Source organism: Budorcas taxicolor, chromosome 7 (assembly GCF_023091745.1).
Source record: "Budorcas taxicolor isolate Tak-1 chromosome 7, Takin1.1, whole genome shotgun sequence".
NCBI lineage: Eukaryota > Metazoa > Chordata > Mammalia > Artiodactyla > Bovidae > Budorcas > Budorcas taxicolor.
The window spans coordinates 45,543,452-45,564,809 of NC_068916.1; the positions used below are offsets into that span (position 1 = coordinate 45,543,452).

The window sequence follows — 21,358 nt, forward strand, 5'->3', positions numbered from 1 at the left end:
GTACCAAGCACAGTGATAAGGGAATCCTGCCGTGACTGACGGTTACACTGCTGTCCCCACGTGAAGTCCTTAGTATTTATGCTTAGAGAGAAGCACATAAGAGTGGGTACTATATAAGAAAGAGGAACGGGGCGGGGGGTAAGAAACATCAACTGAAAGGGAAATTAATGAGAACTTCAGAGCAAAGCAGCACTGCACTAAATAAGTATTTCTTGAGGGATTGTACAAGGCAGTTCCTCAAGTCTAGAAAACCAAACCTCAGGCTCCCTCCAGGAAAAAAGAGTATGGGCTTTTTACTCAGCAGCCTGGAAGGCCTTATAGAGACCAAGCTGTGGAATCTTGTTTCAGTGAGCTTTAAAATAGGCTTTTTTTTTTTTTAATAAGACTTTTTTAAAAATAAGGCTGCCTTTTCCCATGAGCTGGTAGATAAACCTGAAGCCCTATGATTTTGATTTTCAGTCATCTCTAAAAAAGTTGAAATGTGTGTGGAAACAGGGTATATGGATGGTGTAAACTTCAGGTAGAAATAAGGGATATGATTTGCCTCAGTCAGCAGAGGAAAAAGACTATAAGGCAGAATCACACTTAAAGGTACACTGTTGAAAAGTCCAAAGTGTATAATTCATTACCTGCCATTATTACATCAACATAAAAAAAAAAAATAGGCACTTTAAACATTTTAACCAACAAAAGAGGGCATGATTTATAAACACATAAATATCCATGCATACTTTTACAATGATAGCTACTAGAAAAATGAGAACTTTAAAAATGCCAATCTAGACAAGATTCCCTTTCATTCTAATTGCCTCTTTCCTACATGTTAATACCAAGAATCTTAAGAGGCCGCTGAGGTCAATGTCGCATTCATGCCAGCCTCCTTTCCAAGTCTGTAACTAATGATGAAAGTGTGACGAATCTTCTGCCTTAGCTTTGATGCTAGGAAAAAAAAGAAAAAGTTAGTAGCCATGTAGTCTAATGACTCAAATTCATAAGTAAAAATACAGCAGTGATACAAATTTTATGTCCTACCCAGATGGTATGTAAGTAGACTCAGAAGAGTTTACTATGTACAGAAGATAGAGCAAAACACTAACCATACCATCCACTTGGAAGCAGATTTTTTGTTTTGTCACCTGTGATCTGTTAATGTTCACAATTCACAGTAATAACAGAAATACTTAAAAAATAACTTTTTCCATGGCATGCTCTGCAACGAAGGCTTCTAAAAACAGAATCACACAAACCCTTTATTGTTCTAAATTAAAATCAGTTGAATCCAGGTAGTAATTCACAACATTTCACATTGACTCAGGATATTTAGAAGATGTGAAGGTTATGTGTTTCTGAATTTCACACTATTAGAAACTGTAAATGCATGTCTTCAAATAGTGATGAACTGAAGCAGATATATTCTTTCTGGGTACTCTAGCACCTTTGGTAAATTTAAACTTGGCTTTAGACAACTCTTAAGCAGGGTGTGAAGAAATCATTTTGGCTGTCACCTATTTGAATGGATTTCCTTAACATTTAGCAGTGCAAGTGAGTCAATCAGTCTTTTTAGCAATCAGTTTTCAAGGTATGACCTATTTCCTGGCTTAAGCCTGTCATATCAGTCTTTGAGAAGTGAAGAAGCAAAATTCCTCAGCAAGAGCAAAATATAAGAGGCCTTTCTCCTTTGAGGAAAATGCAGTTACCACCTAAAGAAACCATCTTTATTCCAAAGGGAAAGAGAATCCGGTAAGCCCTCTCTTCAATTTCCAACAGGACAGACCAAGACTGGAGTAGCAGCAGAGCTGCCCCTGGCTTTGGCTGTTTCAAGTCTGGTCTTTGGCACTCGTGTTGGTAGGTGATTCACTCATGCTGGGCACCAGGCAACAGACTGGCCTGTAGGGTCAGACACAGCTCTTTTGGCTGGTTCTATTTCTGTGGATAAAGGGAAAAAGAAAGGTAGCTCCACGAAGCATTTATCTTAGGATCCAAGACAAAACCTGATTTAACTACTCTAGCAGGCTGAAAAAAATTTTTTTAATATTGACAAATACTTGCCATCTTACTAGAATCACATCTCCTTCCATCAGTGGAGTGGCTGCTCTGTTACTTCAGAGCTTTCCAAGACTGGATATAATGTACAAGAAGAAAAATTCTCTGAAAGGCAAGCACACTTTTCTAACTTCTCTTCCACATTTCATATTTAGTCACTTTCCATACTGCCATTTTCCCTCTTGATAAAAACGTTCTCAGGAAAAATGGAGTTATTAAGTGGACAGATTCTTTCTTTGGCCAATAACGATAACTTCCTAGTGAATCACTGCTCTTCTTAAGACGATGCCTTGGAAATAATATAAACAGTAACAACACCATTCCTGAGGGAGCTGCTGCACTCGGTTAATTATTGCTCATTAATGGGTAACGTGGTTGATCACAAAGTTCTGCTGGTAGGGACCTTGGGAGGGCCAGTGGATAATTGAGAGTGTTCAATATATTTGTGTTTGAACCTCTTTTTTCCAAAGAAAAATCATACACTGCAACTGTCTGACAAATACCACCTGTCAGAGTCCCATGCTCATTTCTTTTATCAGATTTGCCCACACCATACCCCCTTAAAAAAAAGCTGGACAGACCTCATTTTTACTGGCCTTAAAAGTGCCAAATAGCCATAAAGTATTTTTTTAATCTTTAAAGAACTTAATGTCCCTAAATAATGTTCACTAGCCAGTCTCTGTATACCACTGATGCCAGGTGATTGATTTCTACTTTGTAGCTAGCTTCAAAATCCAACTAAAAGCTCTTAGAGCTAAGGATCAATTCTGGGCAGAACCATAACTGACCTTTTCAAGTGCATGGCTCAACATCAAGGTTCTTTGTTTTGTTTTTTTGTCTCTGGGCTGGCAATGGTGCTTAATGTTTGTCAACCTCTATTACATGCAAAAACCTCAGGCAAGACACACACACACACACACACACAAACTGCTGCAAAGCCCCCAGGGCTCTCTTTGCAGTGGGCACTCAGGGTGGCTTTCAGAAGAGAAGGGACAGCCTTCAACACACCACAGTTCTGTCATGGAACAGGTAAGATGACTCATTCGCAGGACAGGCTTATCTAAAAGACTTTACCAACTGGCAACACACTACACATCCTCCAAGTATCTCACTTTTCAGAATCTACTTAGCTTCATTTTCAGTGACACTGACAGTCTAAAATTTAACTGGGTTACTAAAAAAACCTAAGTATTATTTGAAGGAAGTTCAAACATACATAATCCAAAAGTGCTATAGAAATGCAGCCACCCTGAAGGCTTCTTCCAGGTAACTAGGTGCCAGTGATTAGTCTGATGGCAAAGCTGGCTTCAGGGATGCCAAAGTTCATCTCTGAGAACTCTACTCTGGAGGCTGACACTGTGAGTGTCAAAAATGAACAGGGGATTCAAAAATGAACTCAGAACAGGGGTTCCCTGCATTTTTGAGGTTCCAGACCCCTTTGCAAAATGTTTAACAGTTTAGAAATTCTTCCCTCACCACACACACATACTTCTTCACTCTGGTCTATGGATAATGTTAGGGACATGCTTGTTAATTACAAAAACTCCTTAGTCTCATCTGGAGTTTGAAACCCAAAATTCATCAAGTGTTATGACCTCCAATATCCCAGCATGACTGTGAAGAGAGAAATATAATATTTACGAGAAAAACAGATCTTAGGGCAGACCACCTCTTAGGAGCAAAAAGTCAAGGAAAGAACTGGCCATGAGCAGTCAAGAAATGAAAGCTCACCCTACTCCCTGCCTGCCTCTAACCCATGTGGCCAGAAATTATCTAACTGTCCCATGCCTGAGCCCAAGGAACCTGACGACCTGGATACTAAGGGACTTACTCCAGGTTTCTTTTTTAATATTTCATAGGAGAATTCCAAAAGTCACAAATGCACAATTCACAATGGCTCCCTGGCTACAAACAGTAGCCCTGTTAACAGCTGATATGAAAAACAAAATAGCCCCTTGAACTCAACCTGAAACTTTTGAGTCCAGATTCAGTTACAAAACAATACTTTGTGTATGTGTGTGTGTGTAATAAAGTTTTATTAAAGTATAAAGGAGATAGAGAAAGCTTGACATTAAAAAAAAAAACAATACTTTTAAAGGGACACTATCTGAAATCAAGTGGGGTTTGCTGTTTGGGGCTGAAATACTTTTGGGGCAGCTGAGGATTTGATTAGTTCCTGAAACCCACACTGAAGGGAACCTTTTACTATGCCCTGCTTCCCAAAACAAGAGCCAAGTGGGGTGAAGCAAGCATTTGCCTATGTTTCTGAGATGAGAACTAACAGAGGCTAGCAGCCTTTGGTCAATTCTGTAAGCATTTTCTGAGCACCTTCTCTAGTGCATGCCTATCCCAGGTTTCAGAGTTAACAGGATCAATGTCTTAAGCACCATCTCATCTCTCAAGAAGCTTACCATGTGCCCTTAAAAAGGTCTGGGTGAAGTGCTATGGGGGATGAGGAAACAATTCCACTGCCTAAGGAGACCAGGGCAAATAAGAAAAAGCCTATCTTGGGAGACAGTAAAAAGCAGTTGGTATCCTCTGAGTTTTCTTCTGCCACACACACTATGGCCCCTGCCCCTACAGGCAAATACAAGGCTTGACAGGCAACAGCTCACTATGGAAAAATTCACAACCTCAGATCAGACCAAGCCTGGCAGAATAGGAAACAGTTACGATGTGTGGATATCACACCATCCGCATTTCCGTCAACAAGTCAGAGAGGCCAAACAAGTCTGGTGGTGTCCTCAACCACTGCGGTAAGGATAAGTTAATGTTATCAATAAGATTTTTTAATAAGTGGGAAACTGTAGCACTCTAACGAACATTTTCTTAAAATTCAAGCAAAAAGCTCTAAACAGAATGTTCCTAAAGGAACTAAAGAGGTTGAATTTATGTGTTACTCCACCCACTGTGTAATTTACCTACTGAGTTGTTATCTGGTTATGAAAAGCTTTATACCAGTTACGGAGAAATAAAATGAAAGGGCTTAGATTGGGGTAGTAAAGAAGAGCATTCAGAAAACAATATACTCTAATACATCACCATAAAGGCAGGGGCCATTAGCTCTATACCATTTCAAATGCACTTGGAAATCCTGTTTACCTTTTTCATGAATTCACCTCTGGTAGTAAACTGTGGCAGGTCTTCCACTTCAATCCCATCAGCCATTTCCATCACCTTGTCTAAAAGGTCTTTGTTGTAACTGCACAATAAAAAGTAGTAAGATAAAAACCCTGGAAGAATTATTGTCACTGTGGGCTGACAGTGAAACTGCAGGTAGCTGGACTATAAACGCAACTCTCAGAGGAACAATTTGATACTACTGGGGAAACTGATAGCAACATCAAGTTAGAAAATAGTTCTTCCGCATGTAGCTACAGAAGCGGCACTAGGAATGCCAACAGAGCAGGTGTTGTAAGATTTACAAAACAAGACTTACAAAAACAGAGGCACTGTACATCTGGCAGTATGTATTCTTGGATATGGTATGAGGGCCAATTTTTTTATTTTAATATGTGGAATACTGGTCTAATGAAAATAACGTTACTTGTTCATTTGTCCAATATTCTTACTTTTGCCTAATCTTGGATCTTGTTAACTAGAATTTACTAGGAACACCTGGAAGTCAGAGAAACAGAAGGGATGCAGCAGGCACTGCTTCCCAAAATTCTGTTCCAATAACTCCCCAAATCTGAAAGCAAAACCAAGTGGCTTAGGACTGGAGGGGCCATGTGACCACACAGCCATAAGGAGCACAGAGACCAGAACTAGTCAACTAAGTCATTTCATTATCCTAACAGAATTTCAGGAAATGCTAAATAAAAGGATGGAGCCTAAAGATTTGCCAACCACTTCATGGAGTGGTAGAGTGCCATATTTCAAGCATTTCAAACAGTTCTTGAAGGCAGTTGTTATTTTCATAAAAGGAAAGGCAGAGAGGCAAAGAGTGCTGCTTGCTACTGGGTCCAGCAGACTAGGATGTGAGAGAAAAAGCCAAGGGCCACAAACTACATCCTGCCATAAATGGTAAAATCCACCAATCCTGCCAGAAGCTGCATGGTCCTAGGTATGTCTCTTTCCCTCTCTTCAGTTGCTTATGTAAACTGGGGATCTCAGTTTCTGTCCCTGCACGTTTGCCATGTGGAAGAAAGGAGCTAATGAACTTAAAATTATGCACTCAGAAAGAGGATGGTTTGAAGTAATTACAGTAATAATACAAACAAAATATTTGTATTTTGCATTACAAAATAATACAAACTCGAACGCCTAGCATGTATAGGGCTCTTCTTGCTAGATGACCGCCTGTGCTAAGTGCTTTTCACCCTTTAATACTGTAGTCATCACAATTCATTTTCCAGATGAGAAAGTCGAAGCTCTGAGAGGTTTAGTATCTTTTCAAGAATTGGCTAAGGTGGGACTCTGCCTTAGACCTGGCCAGTACGGTTGGAGACTGGGGACGGGGTCAGCCTTGGGCAGGGGTTAGCCCTGGGGTTAGGACTGCGGTTGGGACAGGGTCAGTTAGCCGGCAGGGGTCCGCACCTGCAACCCAGGAAGAGGTGGTTGGCCCAGACCATGGAGAGGGACAGCAGCTGGTCCAGGCGGCCGCCACCGTCGGGTGGATCGCGGTAGTCGGGCAGATGGCGCAGGATGAATTCCATGCGGGCCTTCCATTGCTTCTCGCTCTCCGAGTAGGAGCGGAACTGCTCAGCGAAGTCAGTCGCTCGCCGCACACCCGAGATTAGCTCTTCCACGGCAGCGGCAGCCTCGCCACCCACCATGGCGCCCTCCACCGCTAAGGGCCGGACCTGCCCACCGCCTTCCCGACATGCACTGCGCCACCTCTCTGCGGCTAGAGGAGCACCGGCGGCGCGCGACTGCGCAGGAGGATTGGTCTGGAGCGCCCTCGGCGGGCGCGGCGGCCTCACCCAGCCCGAACAGGCACCTCAGACCTCAGCCGCCGCCTCTGGAGTGGCTCTACCTCAGGGCCTCAGGGGCAGCTCTCACTGGACCAGTGGGAAACCAGTAGGGAAACGGAGGCCTTCCCAAGCACAGAGCAAGGACGGCCCTCTCCCATTCGGCAGCTGGACCTCAGTCAGGGCTTTTACTGTGTCCTTGACCTGGGAATTCCCTGAGCACCTGGCCCGCGGGACCGTTGCCCACAGTTCCGAGGAATTACAAGTGTGGTTGCTCAGGGTCTACTTTTATCCATTCCCAGAGGCCTTGACACTCCACCCAGCTTGTGGCCCGCCTTTCTGGAACCAATTAGCGATCCAGCTGAGTGCTTGCCAGACCCTTTGCTAGGTGCTGGGATGGTATGAGAGCAAACTCAGAGCGCTCCTCTACTGAACTTTAGTCTGCTGGGGGAGATAGACATTATTAGTGAATATTTAATAATTGCTCAAGGGAAACTTTTGAGCATTGACAAAGTTTAATAAAAGAGAGACCCAGAGTGCCAGGAGCATGGATAAGCAAGAGACCTGATGCAGACTTGGTGGTCAGGGAAATGATACTGGAGAGCTGAGGAATTGACAAGAGTTAAGTACACGGAAAAGAGTAGGGCACCGCAGGAGACCCCGAACTGGTGAGAGAACTGCAAGATCTGTATGACAAATCCTAGAGTAGGGGGACAGTGGAGGAGATAAGGATGCAAAGATCACCAAGGACAGTAGATCACAGAAGGAGTTGTGGCCTAGGCCCTAAAAAGAATGGGGAGCCACTGAAGGATTTTAACCAGGTATTTCCAAAAGATGTTGGCAGGAGCCAAAATGGAAGTGTCTGGAGGAAATAAGCAGGTGAGTTGGCCTGACTCTGCTGTCGGTTCTAGGGTCAGGTAGACCCACTGACAAACGAGTTCATAAAAGCTGAATTTCACATCTCATTCAGGAACTGGGAAACCACTTGCACTTCCATCAACCTTGGGAAGTTATTGAGCTAATAGGCTTCCCTATCTTCCCCCATCAAAGGTGGGTTAAAGTACAGAACTGAGCCTAGAATCCAGGATCCAAGGCTTCAGTGTAGGTCCAGTATTGTGAGGCTTAGGAGCAAAGCAACCTATGAGTCTCCTGCTTCTGCAGCTTGTGATGAGACATCAGGGCCTCGCAGGCATAAAACAGGTATGGAATGGAAATATCAGGCAGTCTCACAAGTAGACTGTGCCTGCAAAAAACAGTACCAGGCTCAGTGACACCCACTGTGGTTAACAATAGGGAGGCATGCTACTTTTACCCTGGTTATTGGGAAGAATGTGAACAGACCTGTGAAATCAGACAGACTCAGCTTCTCTACATCAGTCAGCAATAGGTGCCAAGAGCTGGGGTTCCTGAAATTAAGTGTAGATTACATCACCTAAGGAGCTTGTTAAAATAACAGATTCCTTAAGAGTTGCGGTAGTCCAGTGGTTAGGATTTGGTGCTTTCACTGCCATGGCCCAGGTTCAGTCCCTGGTCAAGAAACTGAAATTATGAAAGCTGTGAGACATAGCCAAAAATAGCAGAGTCCCAGGCACATAACTGGATTTTGCGTCAAGGATCCAGGAAATTGATTCCATCTGCAGCTGACCAAACTTTGAAAAACATTGATGAGGGTTCTTGGGACCAAATTCTTGGTCACCTGATTGTATGGTGGAGAGGTTGCCCCAGAAATAGGAACCTGGACTTTGCGACCAACAACTGCAGCTACATAGCTAACTTGTGTAAAGGCTAAGAGGTCATCTGGCAATTGTCTCATTTAGAATCATCTTTAATAATGATGAGACATATGCATATGTGTACCTGCATATAGACATATTCATGCATGCAGGTCATAAGAACTCAAACGTACACAAATAGGTATTTTTTTTTATACTATGATCTTCTTAACATTATACTTTCAAAATGTAAAGTAGCCTAAAAATGTTAGTTAATATTAACATTTTACAGGGCCCTGTGGCAAGTCCAGTCACTGCCCAGGTTATTGTTTCTAACTCATTTCTGTGATTCAGATTTTCTTAAAGTGAAGTACTTACATAGACAAGTACAGCTTTCCTACCTTATCTTCTTTTTAAAACATGGTTGTGTGTGTGTGAAGGTTGTTCAGTCGTGTCCAACTCTTTGCGATCCATGGACCATAGCCTACCCATCTCCTCTGTTCATGGAATTCTCCAGGCAAGAATATTGGCGTGGGTACCACTGAGTATTTTAAATGGATGAATTTAGTGGTTTCAATATATTCACAGATTTGTGCAACCATCAACACAAATTAAATATAAAACATTTTCATCACCCCTAAAAGAGACTCCATACCCATTAGCAATTGCTTTGCACTCACTCAAGCCCCTGGCAACAACTAATCTACTTTTTATCTCTATAGATTTCCTATTCTGGGCATTTAACATTAGTGGAATCATACAATGTGTGGTCTCTTGTAAGCTCTTCACTTACATAATGTTTTCAAGATTCATCCATGTTGTAGCATGTGTTAGTATTTCATTCCATTGTTATGACTGAGTCCGTCTAGTCAAGGCTATGGTTTTTCCAGTGGTCATGTATGGATGTGAGAGTTGGACTGTGAAGAAAGCTGAGCGCCGAAGAATTGATGCTTTTGAACTGTAGTGTTGGAGAAGACTCTTGAGAGTCCCTTGGACTGCAGGGAGATCCAACGAGTCCATTCTGAAGGAGATCAACCCTGGGATTTCTTTGGAGGGAATGATGCTGAGGCTGAAATTCCAATATTTTGGCCATCTCATGCGAAGAGTTGACTCATTGGAAAATCCCTTTGCTGGGAGGGACTGGGGGCAGGAGGAGAAGGGGACGAGAGGATGAGATGGCTGGATGGCATCACCGACTTGATGGACATGAGTTTGAATGAACTCCGGGAATTGGTGATGGACAGGGAGGCCTGGCATGCTGCAGTTCACGGGGTCACAAAGAGTCGGACACGACTGAGCAACTGAACTGAACTGAACTGAACATTCCATCACATGGATACACTTCATTTTGTTTATCCTTTCATCAGTTGCTAGACATTTGGATTGTTTCTACACCTTGACTAGTATAAATAATGCTACTGTGAACATTCGGGTACCACACTTACAAGCTAAAAGTTTCTCCTGTTGTAGTTTCAGTGGATGCTGGCAAAATATTTAAGACTCCTAAAACAGAGCAGTGGTCATAGCAAACACCCTCTTCCAGCAACACAAGAGAAGACTCTACACATGGACATCACCAGATGGTCAACACCGAAATCAGATTGATTATATTCTTTGCAGCCAAAGATGGACAAGCTCTGTACAGTCAAGAAAAACAAGACCGGGAGCTGACTGTGGCTCAGATCATGAACTCCTTATTGCCAAATTCAGACTTAAATTGAAGAAAGTAGGGAAAACCACTAGACCATTCAGGTATGACCTAAATCAAATCCCTTATGATTATACAGTGGAAGTGACAAATAGATTTAAGGGTCTAGATCTGATAGATAGACTGCCTGATGAACTATGGAATGAGGTTCATGATATTGTACAGGAGACAGGGATCAAGACCATCCCCATGGAAAAGAAATGCAAAAAAGCAAAATGGCTCTCTGGGGAGGCCTTACAAATAGCTGTGAAAAGAAGAGAAGCGAAAAGCAAAGGAGAAAAGGATATAAGCATCTGAATGCAGAGTTCCAAAGAATAGCAAGAAGAGTTAAGAAAGCCTTCTTAAGTGATCAATGTAAAGAAATAGAGGAAAACAACAGAATGGGAAAGACTAGAGATCTCTTCAAGAAAATTAGAGATACCAAGGGAACATTTCATGCAAAGATGGGCTCGATTAAGGACAGAAATGGTCTGGACTTAACAGAAGCAGAAGATACTAAGAAGAGGTGGCAAGAATACACAGAAGAACAGTACAAAAAAGATCTTCACAACCCAGATAATCATGATGATGTGATCACTAATCTAGAGCCAGACATCTTGGAATGTGAAGTCAAGTGGGCCTTAGAAAGCATCACTATGAACAAAGTGGAGGTGATGGAATTCCAGTTGAGCTGTTTCAAATCCTGAAAGATAATGCTGTGAAAGTGCTGCACTCAATATGCCAGCAAATTTGGAAAACTCAGCAGTGGCCACAGGACTGGAAAAAGTCAGTTTTCATTCCAATTCCAAAGAAAGGCAATGCCAAAGAATGCTCAAACTACCACACAATTGCACTCATCTCACATGCTAGTAAAGTAATGCTCAAAATTCTCCAAGCCAGACTTCAGCAATACGTGAACCGTGAACTCCATGATGTTCAAGCTGGTTTTAGAAAAGGCAGAGGAACCAGAGATCAAATTGCCAACATCCGCTGGATCATGGAAAAAGCAAGAGAGTTCCAGAAAAACATTTATTTTTGCTTTATTGACTATGCCAAAGCCTTTGACTGTGTGGATCACAATAAACTGTGGAAAATTCTGAGAGAGATGGGAATACCAGACCACCTGACCTGCCTCTTGAGAAATCTGTATGCAGGTCAGGAAGCAACAGTTAGACCTGGACATGGAACAACAGACTGGTTCCAAATAGGAAAAGGAGTACGTCAAGGCTGTATATTGTCACCCTGCTTATTTAACTTCTATGCAGAGTACATCATGAGAAACACTGGACTGGAAGAAGCACAAGCTGGAATCAAGATTGCCGGGAGAAATATCAATCACCTCAGATATGCAGATGACACCACCCTTATGGCAGAAAGTGAAGAGGAACTAGAAAGCCTCTTGATGAAAGTGAAAGAGGAGAGTGAAAAAGTTGGCTTAAAGCTCAACATTCAGAAAACGAAGATCATGGCACCTGGTCCCATCACCTCATGGGAAATAGATGGGGAAACAGTAGAAACAGTGTCAGACTTTATATTTTGGGGCTCCAAAATCACTGCAGATGGTGATTGCAGCCATGAAATTAAAAGACGCTTACTCCTTGGAAGAAAAGTTATGACCAACCTAGATAGTATATTCAAAAGCAGAGACATTACTTTGCCGACTAAGGTCCGTCTAGTCAAGGCTATGGTTTTTCCTATGGTCATGTATGGATGTGAGAGTTGGACTGTGAAGAAGGCTGAGTGCCGAAGAATTCATGCGTTAGAACTGTGGTGTTGGAGAAGACTCTTGAGAGTCCCTTGGACTGTAAGGAGATCCAACCAGTCCATTCTGAAGGAGATCAGCCCTGGGATTTCTTTGGAAGGAATGACGCTAAAGCTGAAGCTCCAGTACTTTGGCCACCTCATGCGAAGTGTTGACTCATTGGAAAAGACTCTGATCCTGGAAGAGATTGGGGGCAGGAGGAGAAGGGGACGACCGAGGATGAGATGGCTGGATGGCATCACGGACTCGATGGATGTGAGTCTGAGTGAACTCTGGGAGTTGGTGATGGACAGGGAGGCCTGGCGTGCTGCGATTCATGGGGTCGCAAAGACTTGGACACAACTGAGCGACTGAACTGAACTGAACTGAACTGAAAACAGAGACAAAGAATTCTGTACTGTGATCACAGTACAGCAAACAGCATAAGCTTTATGTTTGCATTGGTTCCTCTTATTCCTTAAGTCCCACGGGGGTTATGACAAAAGGTCAGCAGTGGATGAGGTACAAACAGGTACAGGCGATGGATTTGTATGACTGCTGAGGAACCCCAAGTTTAGGGAACATCAGTCTTTTCTAAGGACTTCCCAGGTGGTGCTAGTGGTAAAGAATCCACCAGCCATGCAGGAGATAAAAGAAGTGAAGGTTCTATTCCTGGGCTGGGAAGATCTCTTGGAGGAAGAAATGGCAACCTGCTTGAGTATTCTTGCCTGGAGAATCCCATGGACAGAGGAGCCTGGCGGGCTACAGTCCATGGGGTCGCAAAGAATCAGACATGACTGAGAGCACACACACACACAATCTTTCATAAAAGGCTGCAAGCAAACGTGCTCCTTTGCCCCAGAGGAGTACGTTACCTTTTTTATCTGGACAGTAAACAAACTGACCCTTTATTTTGAAGATAGACACTATCCCTAGACTGCTTCATGGACAAATATCCTTGAAAAGACAATCTGGAACAAAAGGGCAGTTAATGTCTAACTCTTAAGATGTGCAGATACATAAGACACCCATGGAAGATTGTTTCCCAGCATAGGTTGTTTTTTCTTTTTCTTTTTATGCATGTGGTTGTCTAATTGGTCCAGTTCAGTTTGTTGAAAAAGACCATCTTTTTTCCATTCAATTATTGTACTTTAATATCTTTGTCAAGAATTAATTGACCATCTATGTGTGAATCTATTTCTGGAGTCTATTCTGCTCCATTGATTTATGTGTATATCTTTTTACCAATATGATAGTGTCTTGATTACTGTAGCTCAAAGAGCAAGATTTTTCTGTAAAGGGTGGCTATTATATAATTCCTGTTAGATACTTTTCTTTGTTTCTTTTTTCAATTGTTTAAAAACATGAAAATCGTTTTTCATCAACTCCTGCTGTAGCTTTATGGTAAGTCTTTAGATCATGTCATTTGAGTTATTCAGCTGTGTTCTTTCACAAAATGGTTTTGGCTATTTTAGTCTATTGCTTTTCAATACAAATTTTAGCATCAGTTTCTCAATTTTTAGAAAAACAAAGCTGCTAGGATTTTAATTGGGATTGCATTGAATCTATGGATCAATGGGGGAGAATTAACATCTTAACAATATCGAGTCTTCCAATTCATAAACATGGTATATCTCCATTTATTTAGGTCTTATTGTTATGGTATATTTTAAAATCTGTTGAAACATTAGACTTAAACACATATTTGCCACTTTATTTGTTATTCATTCATTCATTCTCTGCTTCTTACTTTCCATCTTTTTTACTTTTCTTTTACCTGAAAAATTTGTTAACATTTCCTTTAGTCTGTTAGTGGCAGGTCACTTTTTGTCAAATGTAAAATTTTTATTTTCCTTCTGTGTTTGTTGTTTGGCTGGATATAAATTACCCCAAAACTTAGTGACTTAAAACAATAACTATTTATTATCTCATGGTTTCTGTGAATCAGGAATTCACAGAATAGTTTAACTGGCATAGTTTAACTGGGTGGTTCTGGCTCAGGGTCTCTGATGCGGTTTCAATACGTTTGCGGGTTAGTGCTTTAGTTATGTGAAGGCTTAGGTAGGAGCCCCGGAGCCGCCTCTAGGATGGCTCAGGCACATGGCTGTTTGTCTCAGGGCTCCGTTTCTCCTGACACAGACTCTCTGCAGGGCTGCCTGTGTGTCCTCACATGGTGGAGGCCTTCCTTCAGCATCAGCAAACCAAGGAGGAATAAGGGAGAGCTGCAACATCTTATATGACATGGACTCAGAGGGTCCATACCACCACTCTAACTTAGAAGTAAATTATTGAGTCCACTACATATTTAAGGGCAAGATATTTTAGGCTCCACCTTTTAAATAGAGTGTCAGAGAATTTGTGAATGAATTTTAAACCACTACATCTTCATTAAAAATTTTTTTTCTCTTCTCTTGTTTTTTCCTTTTCTTTCTTCTCTTTCTTCCTCCTCTGACTCTTTCTGCCTCTCCTCTCTCCTCCTCCTCCTAAGATTGTTTTCTAGAATACTTTTCACCAATTCTTTTAATTGTGGGCCTAGAAACTTTTAAGAGAATTCTAGAAGATACTTTAGAAAATACTCTAGAATACTTCTATTCAGTTCTTTTACTGCTGATAGAATTTAAGCTGTTTTAAGTAGTTCAAAATGGAGTCACAGTGGCCAATGTGAACTTCCATATTAGTTGTTTGATGTAGAATTGTGAGTGTCTTAGTGTTAGAAATTAAGAGTGTTACTTTAGGTAAGAATTTTGTTTGGTAATCTGCAGAAAGACTTAACTGGAACTGAAAGAACATTGGATAGAGACAAGACTCCCTGTGGTGTAATCATTTTACCCTACTGGTGGACTCCTTAAAATAAGACCATAGATGGTCTAAGCAGGGGACGCAGGTTCGATCCTGGTCAGAGAACTGAGATCATATATGTTGTGGAGCAACTAAGCTCGCACGCCACAACTAGAGAGTCTGTGCGCCATAATGAAAGATTCCGTGTGCCTCAGCTTAAGACCTAACATAGCCAAATAAATAATTTTTCTTTTTAAAGGTCCTTGAGTCAGGTGACTTGAAAGCTCTTTGGTGGAGGACCGGATTCCAGTCTGCTGAGAGCTGTTCTATAGCAAAACTGCTAGAGACTGTTGGAGTAGAGGGTGACTACTAACTCAGGCTTGTTGTGAGACCTGTTGAGTGATTGGGGACCACTGCTGAGATGCCTCCTTCTGGGGACTTCCCCTTGGAGTGGTTCATTGCCCTTTTCTATTTTCACTACTTTGACTAAACTGTGTTGTGTGTTAATTGTGTGCAATAGACCAAATGATTATGCATTGAGTATTGGCTGTTTTTCATACATCTCCAACCCTGTGTTCTTACCTGGCCTTACCGCTGGGCCCTGCCACAAGGTGTCTTTGTCTAGATGTCCTTGCATCTCTATACTGTATTATGTGAAAGTTCCTGCTGTGTTATTTGGTACATATTCATGGTTTAAATGTTCATAATGAATTTTATAGCCTTTGGCATTTAAATGTATTTCTCTTTATCTTCTTTGAAGCTTTTTGTCCTGAATTTTGTGTTGTCAGATAGTAAGATTTTTAATGTTTATATTTTTTTGGTATGCTTTTCTTTGCCCATCCTTTCATTTTAACCTTTCTGAGTCATTTTGTCGTAGATGTATATTACCTAGAGTTGGATTAGGCTTTGCAATCTATTTTGAAAACCATTCTAAAAATAGATGAGTTAAACCCACTTATATTTATTGAATTGACAGATGTATTTGGTTTCAATTCTGTCATATTACTTTATGTTGTGTTTTCATTATTTACTTTTGTATTTGCCCTTTTTCTTAATGTAGTTTTGATACTTAGGAAGGTTTGTATTTTTGCTCTAAAAGTTACCTTTGTAAAATACCCTGGATCCACTCTTTCTGGGGACTGTATCTTGATTCTCTACTATGAGCAACAATAAAATGACCTTTTAATTTCACCCTCTCTGCCTCACGCCTCCTCTCCATTCAGTCAATAGAATTAGTGTTTATGTTGAATATGATTAAGCTTCTACTTGATTTGGAAGCTTTAAATACTATCCTTTGAATCAAATAATTTGAGGTGACCAGTAAACTTATTCTTACTCCTATTTTCTCTTTCTTCAATTTTTTATTAATAATGAGAAATGTCTACAGTATTAAGTAAGGCATGTAACATCTGCATTCTGATCTGTCACCCTAATCTCTGTATTTGTTTTATTTCTACAATTTAATACAGCCAATGCTCAAGGAAGGTACTTGTATCCTGATTTCCTCAGGCTTGCTCAGGGGTGCTGCAACTGCTGTCCTATGGTTCTAGCGGGTTCCTCTGAAAAGGCTCATGAGAATAGTATTCTCTGATTTCTTACAGATTTTTAAATGTTTGTCTGCAGGCTGTGTACTTGAAGATCAGTTTGGCTGGACAGAACTCTTGGCCCATACTTTCCTTCCTTCGAGGGTCTTGCAGGTTTGGGTCCAGTTTGCAGTAATGCTTGTTGCCCTGGAAAAGTGGTTGGAATGTGGGGCTGGGGGAGCTCTCTGTTGCCACAGTGATGAACTTCTGATATGGACCCCTTGAGAAGTCACCTGTCCCCTGGATTTCAGAGCTTGGTCCAGGAGAGTTTCTGTTTCTCAGATTTCTTTACAGCCTTTGTCTCTAGGAAAATTAGACCCACATTTTAAAGTTCTTTTTTTTTTTTTTTACAGTGCTTTCCAAGATTTTTCAGCGTCCCCAGCAATTCCGCTTTGTTCTATTTAGACCTTGTTTTCATAGTTCCCTTTCATAGTAGGGTCTCCTCCTTCCAGAAGGGAATCATTGCTGAGATTTCTGAGCTCTCTGAGGCTATACATCCCCTCTTTACTCAAGGTTTTCACCAGGCTTCCTGCTCATTTTCAGCCCTGCAGTTCTTTAAAAACACTTCGGAGGTTGCATTTTTCTCCTGGTTGCACAACTACGTAGTTGACAGGTTTGCTGTTGTCCTTGTTAAGACGATTCAGAACTAAACTGTTCCTTCAGAGATGGAACATTCTCCTATTTTGAAATTACAATAAAAAAAATTATTTCCACTAAGACATTCTTTCAGCTAAACCTCTGTGGACATCAGGGTTTTTTTTCCTTCTGACAAACTCCTAAAAGTGAAATTCCTGGTTCAGAAGGGCATTCACACTTTTACTATGCCAAAGTATCCCCTAGAAAGTTTGCACCTGAGTTTCCAAATCTACCAGCCACAGGCCTCCTCTTTAAAAGCTGGCGAACAGTTTCTGCAATCACTGCTCGGCACATTCTAATGTTTCCAGACTCTGTTGAGCAAAACCTCCCTTCTCTTTGTTCAGGCTCCCACTTTGTGGCTGGTGCTCTGTAGACGACCTCCCCGCCTAAAGGCCATGGCATGGAAGCCTGAGACTGGAAAAACAGCTAGTCCTTATTTACCTTCCAGCACTCCTCTGTTCTGATTTTGGTCTTGAAAAGGGAGGCCAGTCCAGCAGGTGAAAATGCTCCTGGAAATGGCTCAAGGCGTCCTAGTGGGCAGTCAGAGGAGAGCACTGAACCAGGGACTCCAGGGCTTCCTTTTTCTCAGCGAATAACCTAAATTCACAATGGTCCTGGAGGTATCAAATGAAAAAAAAAAAAATACGTAGTTTCCCTCCATACGTGACAAAACTATTCCAAAATAGCCAAATGGTCTTACCCATCCTGCTTTGGAAAAGTTGACAATGGAGGTGCATTAAAAATACCGAGTGGAGAGAGCTCTTGGATCTGGCTTCTCAAGCCTTTGTAGAGAATGGCTTTCCCAGCCAAAGCTGGGAAACATTAAAAGTTTTGAAACTCTGGGATCCACGGCTATTAAAGAAATATCTAAATTCTAAATATTCCTCTCCCAGGGCTTCCTTGGTATCCTGCCTAGCCAACAGCAGAAGGCTCTCAGAGAGACAAATAATATGCACAACTTTTTTTAGTTCGCTTATGATAATTATCTCAAATTAACATCACAAGGCAGTGAAAATTACATTCCCCAAAGGCTTCCTACTGCAGGAAGTTACTCTGCTCCTTACTGCAAAGGTAGTAAAGATTAAAATCAGGTTAGCTTCTGTTGTGCAAAAGTTCGTTAATCCATTATTTATATTCATATGAGACGGTGGGTTTTTTAAAGATCAAAATCATGAGTGCTTTAACCTGTTTTAAATGTAAGCTTAACTTTTTTTTCTGTTGAATTAGTCTTCTCTCGGCTAGAAATGTTAAAACTGGTATTTTTAAAACAGCAGTTGAGTGGCTGCTTTAACTGAATGGACGTTCAGCTCTCAGATCACAGAAAGTTATAGTTCCTCGCTATTTTGTACACCTCAGGGCATACCAGGAGTTGAGTTTGCCTCATTTTAAGCACAGCACTGATGAACTGAAGTGTTCACGTGGAAGGAGGTGGAGGAGGGAAGTCGGAGACCAGGTTACATGGGAGCAAAGGACACCGTTGGAGAGGCCATAGGACTGTCTTCCCGTCTTTGAAGGGCTGTTTTGTAAAAGATGGCTCATTCTTCATTGCTTTTTGAGGCAGGCATAGGGCCAAAGAGTGAGAACTCTATAAAGTTGGATTTCATCTTTAAATAGAAGACCTTTATTAGAGATGTCTGAAAAATAAAAAAAGCTTCCTTGACTTGAACCGAGCTCCCAGCCATCGCACATCTACAATAAGTTCATGATTGAACCAGATACATAATTAAATATTTCACAATTTAAAAAAATACGATAAGAAGAGCTCAAAATGTCTTTTAAAAAGCAAACTCTCTTGTTACCTCTTAATTTTGCAAAACAGGACACTGGCTGATCATCTTAATCCCAGTTGGAGTTCTGAAACATGTTGCCTGCCTGGTTGCCTTTGACATCTACTCACATAAGGTATAATTAATAGCAAAAACTCAATAATGCTTTATATTTGCATTCTCCCTCATTTTTAAATATCCAAATGTTAACTCTTTCTCTATATACATTTATATATGTGTATTTCCAAATTATGAATTTATATATTCCAGAGATAATTTTAGCTTTCAGGAGAACTCACATATCCTTTGTATTAATTCTGTTAACCCCAAAGAACCGTTTCCCAACATTCCTACCATTGGTCACTGGTGGTAGAGGATTTCCCACAGTTCAAGAACAAACTTCTTCTTGAGAGTGAAACTCTTAAGCACATAGTACAGTTTTTGTGTAAGAAATTTGCTGAAAGAGGTAGTTTCTCCAAACAACCCATCAAAAAATGGGCTGAAGACTTAGACATTTCTCCAAAGAAGATGTTCAGATGGCCAACAGGCTTGATTGAAAAGATGCCTCACATTGCTAATTATTAGAGAAATGTAAATCAGAACTACAATGAAGTATCACCTCACACCAGTCAGAATGGACATCACCAAAAAGTAGAGGAGGTGTGGAGAAAAGGGAAGCCTCCTACACTGTTGATGGGAATGTAAATTGGTGGAGCCACTCTGGAGAACAGCATGGAGATTCCTTAAACTAAAAATAAAGTTGCAATATATCCAGCAGTCCCACTCTTAGGCATATATTCAGAAAAGACAAAAACTCTAATTCAAAAAGATATATGCATCCCAATGTTTATAGTAGCGTTACTTACAATAGCTAAGACATGGAAGCAACCTAAGTGTCCATCAACAGATGAATGCATGAGTATATGGTGTATGGCATAATGCGGTATTATTCAGCCATAAAAGAGAATGAAATACTGCCATTTGCAGCAACATGGATGGACCTAGAGATTATCATACTGAGTGAAGTAAGTCAGACAGAGACAAATATCATATGATATCGCTCATATGTGAAATCTAAAAAAATGATACAAATGAATTTATTTATAAAACAGCAACAGACTCACAGATATAGAAAACAAATTTATGGTTACCAAAGGGGGAAGGGGAGAGGAAGGGATAAATTAGGAGTTTGGGATTAACAGATGCACACTACTATATATTAAATTGATAAATAATAAAGACTATATTTTATAATAATATATAATAGAAAACAAGGACCTATAACTTATAATGGAGAAGGAAATGGCAACCCACTCCAGTATTCTTGCCTGGAGAATCCCATGGACTGTATCCTGCCAGGCTCCTCTGTCCATGGGGTCGCAAGAGTCAGACATGACTTAGTGACTAAACCACTACCACCACCAGACCTTATAATAACCTATGACTGAGTCACTTTGCTGTACACCTGAAACTAACACAACATTGTAAATCAAGTATACTTCAGGGACCTCCCTAGTAGTCCAGTGGTGAGGAATCTGCCTACCAATGCAGGGAACACAGGTTTGATCCCTGGTCCAGGAAGATCCCACATGCTGCAAGGCAGCTAAGCCCTTGCGCCACAACTGCTGAGCCCAAACACCACAACTACTGAAGCCTGCATACCCTGGAGCCTGTGCTCCACAACAAAAGAAGCCACCACAGTGAGAATTCTATGCACCACAACAAAGAGTAGCCCTCACTTGCCACAATTAGGGAAAAGTTCACATGCAGCAACAAAGACCCAGGGCAACCAAAAGTAAATAAATAAAGCTGGGAGAGTGAGGTCATACATTATGTAAAAAATTGTACTTCAATAAAAAAGGAGATAGTTTTTCAATAAAAAGCAAGAAGGGGAAATTCTCTGGTGGTCCATTGATTAGGACTCAGCACTTTCACCACTGGGGCCTGAGTTCAGTCTCTGGTTGGGAAACTAAGATCCTGTAAGCCACGTGGCCTGACAGGAAAAAAAAAAAAAACTGGCAATGTTGGTTTTTTATTTAAAAAAAAAAAGGCAAGAAGGGATGATATGGATGTGGTTTCACTCCTGAATTGAGCTAAAATAAGTTTGTTTTTTATCTTGCCCTGTCTTCTCAAGAAAGAAAATGCAGCAAAGGAATGGAGATGAATGCGAGAGCCCCGGGCTCATCTCATGTCCTGAGGGGCAGACAGAGCCAGGCTGCCAAGTGCTGGGCCCTGGGGTGGACACAGCTGCCAGTCATGGGCAAGAACTGCACTTTACAGTACTTCTGGACTCACCAAGACCGGCCAAGGACTGGTCGGCACCATGCCATGACTAGACACCAGGTTGCTTTTCAGCATCTAACCAGGAAGTCTTGCCACATGCTGTGTCCTCTCCCACACTGTGACTATTAAGTGCAGACAAACTTTCTGGTTCCGCCCTATCTTTAGCCACAGTATTAACTTGTGGGGCTAATGGAAGAATCACATCTTAATGTGCCA

General features: G+C 41.3%; 1 protein-coding gene across 1 annotated transcript; it reads right to left on the bottom strand.

Annotated features, from left to right (window-relative positions):
- Positions 1 to 579: 579 nt before the first annotated feature.
- CDKN2AIPNL (CDKN2A interacting protein N-terminal like) lies at positions 580 to 6,853 on the bottom strand. The gene is made up of 3 exons (XM_052643916.1): positions 6,583 to 6,853; positions 5,146 to 5,245; positions 580 to 939 (listed from the first exon to the last, which is right to left on the bottom strand). The coding sequence occupies exons 1-3, from the start codon at positions 6,819 to 6,821 to the stop codon at positions 928 to 930; spliced, it is 351 nt and encodes a 116-aa protein (XP_052499876.1). The 5' UTR covers positions 6,822 to 6,853; the 3' UTR covers positions 580 to 927.
- Positions 6,854 to 21,358: the final 14,505 nt, after the last annotated feature.

What these genes read in the sequence shown, in the direction of transcription:
- CDKN2AIPNL (XM_052643916.1), bottom strand. Translation starts at nt 6,821, where the DNA reads ATGGTGGGTGGCGAGGCTGCCGCTGCCGTGGAAGAGCTAATCTCGGGT. An exon ending in CACCTCTTCCTGGGTTGCAG is followed by an intron (nt 5,246 to 6,582) that starts GTGCGGACCCCT and finishes TTTATTGTGCAG; the next exon opens with TTACAACAAAGACCTTTTAG.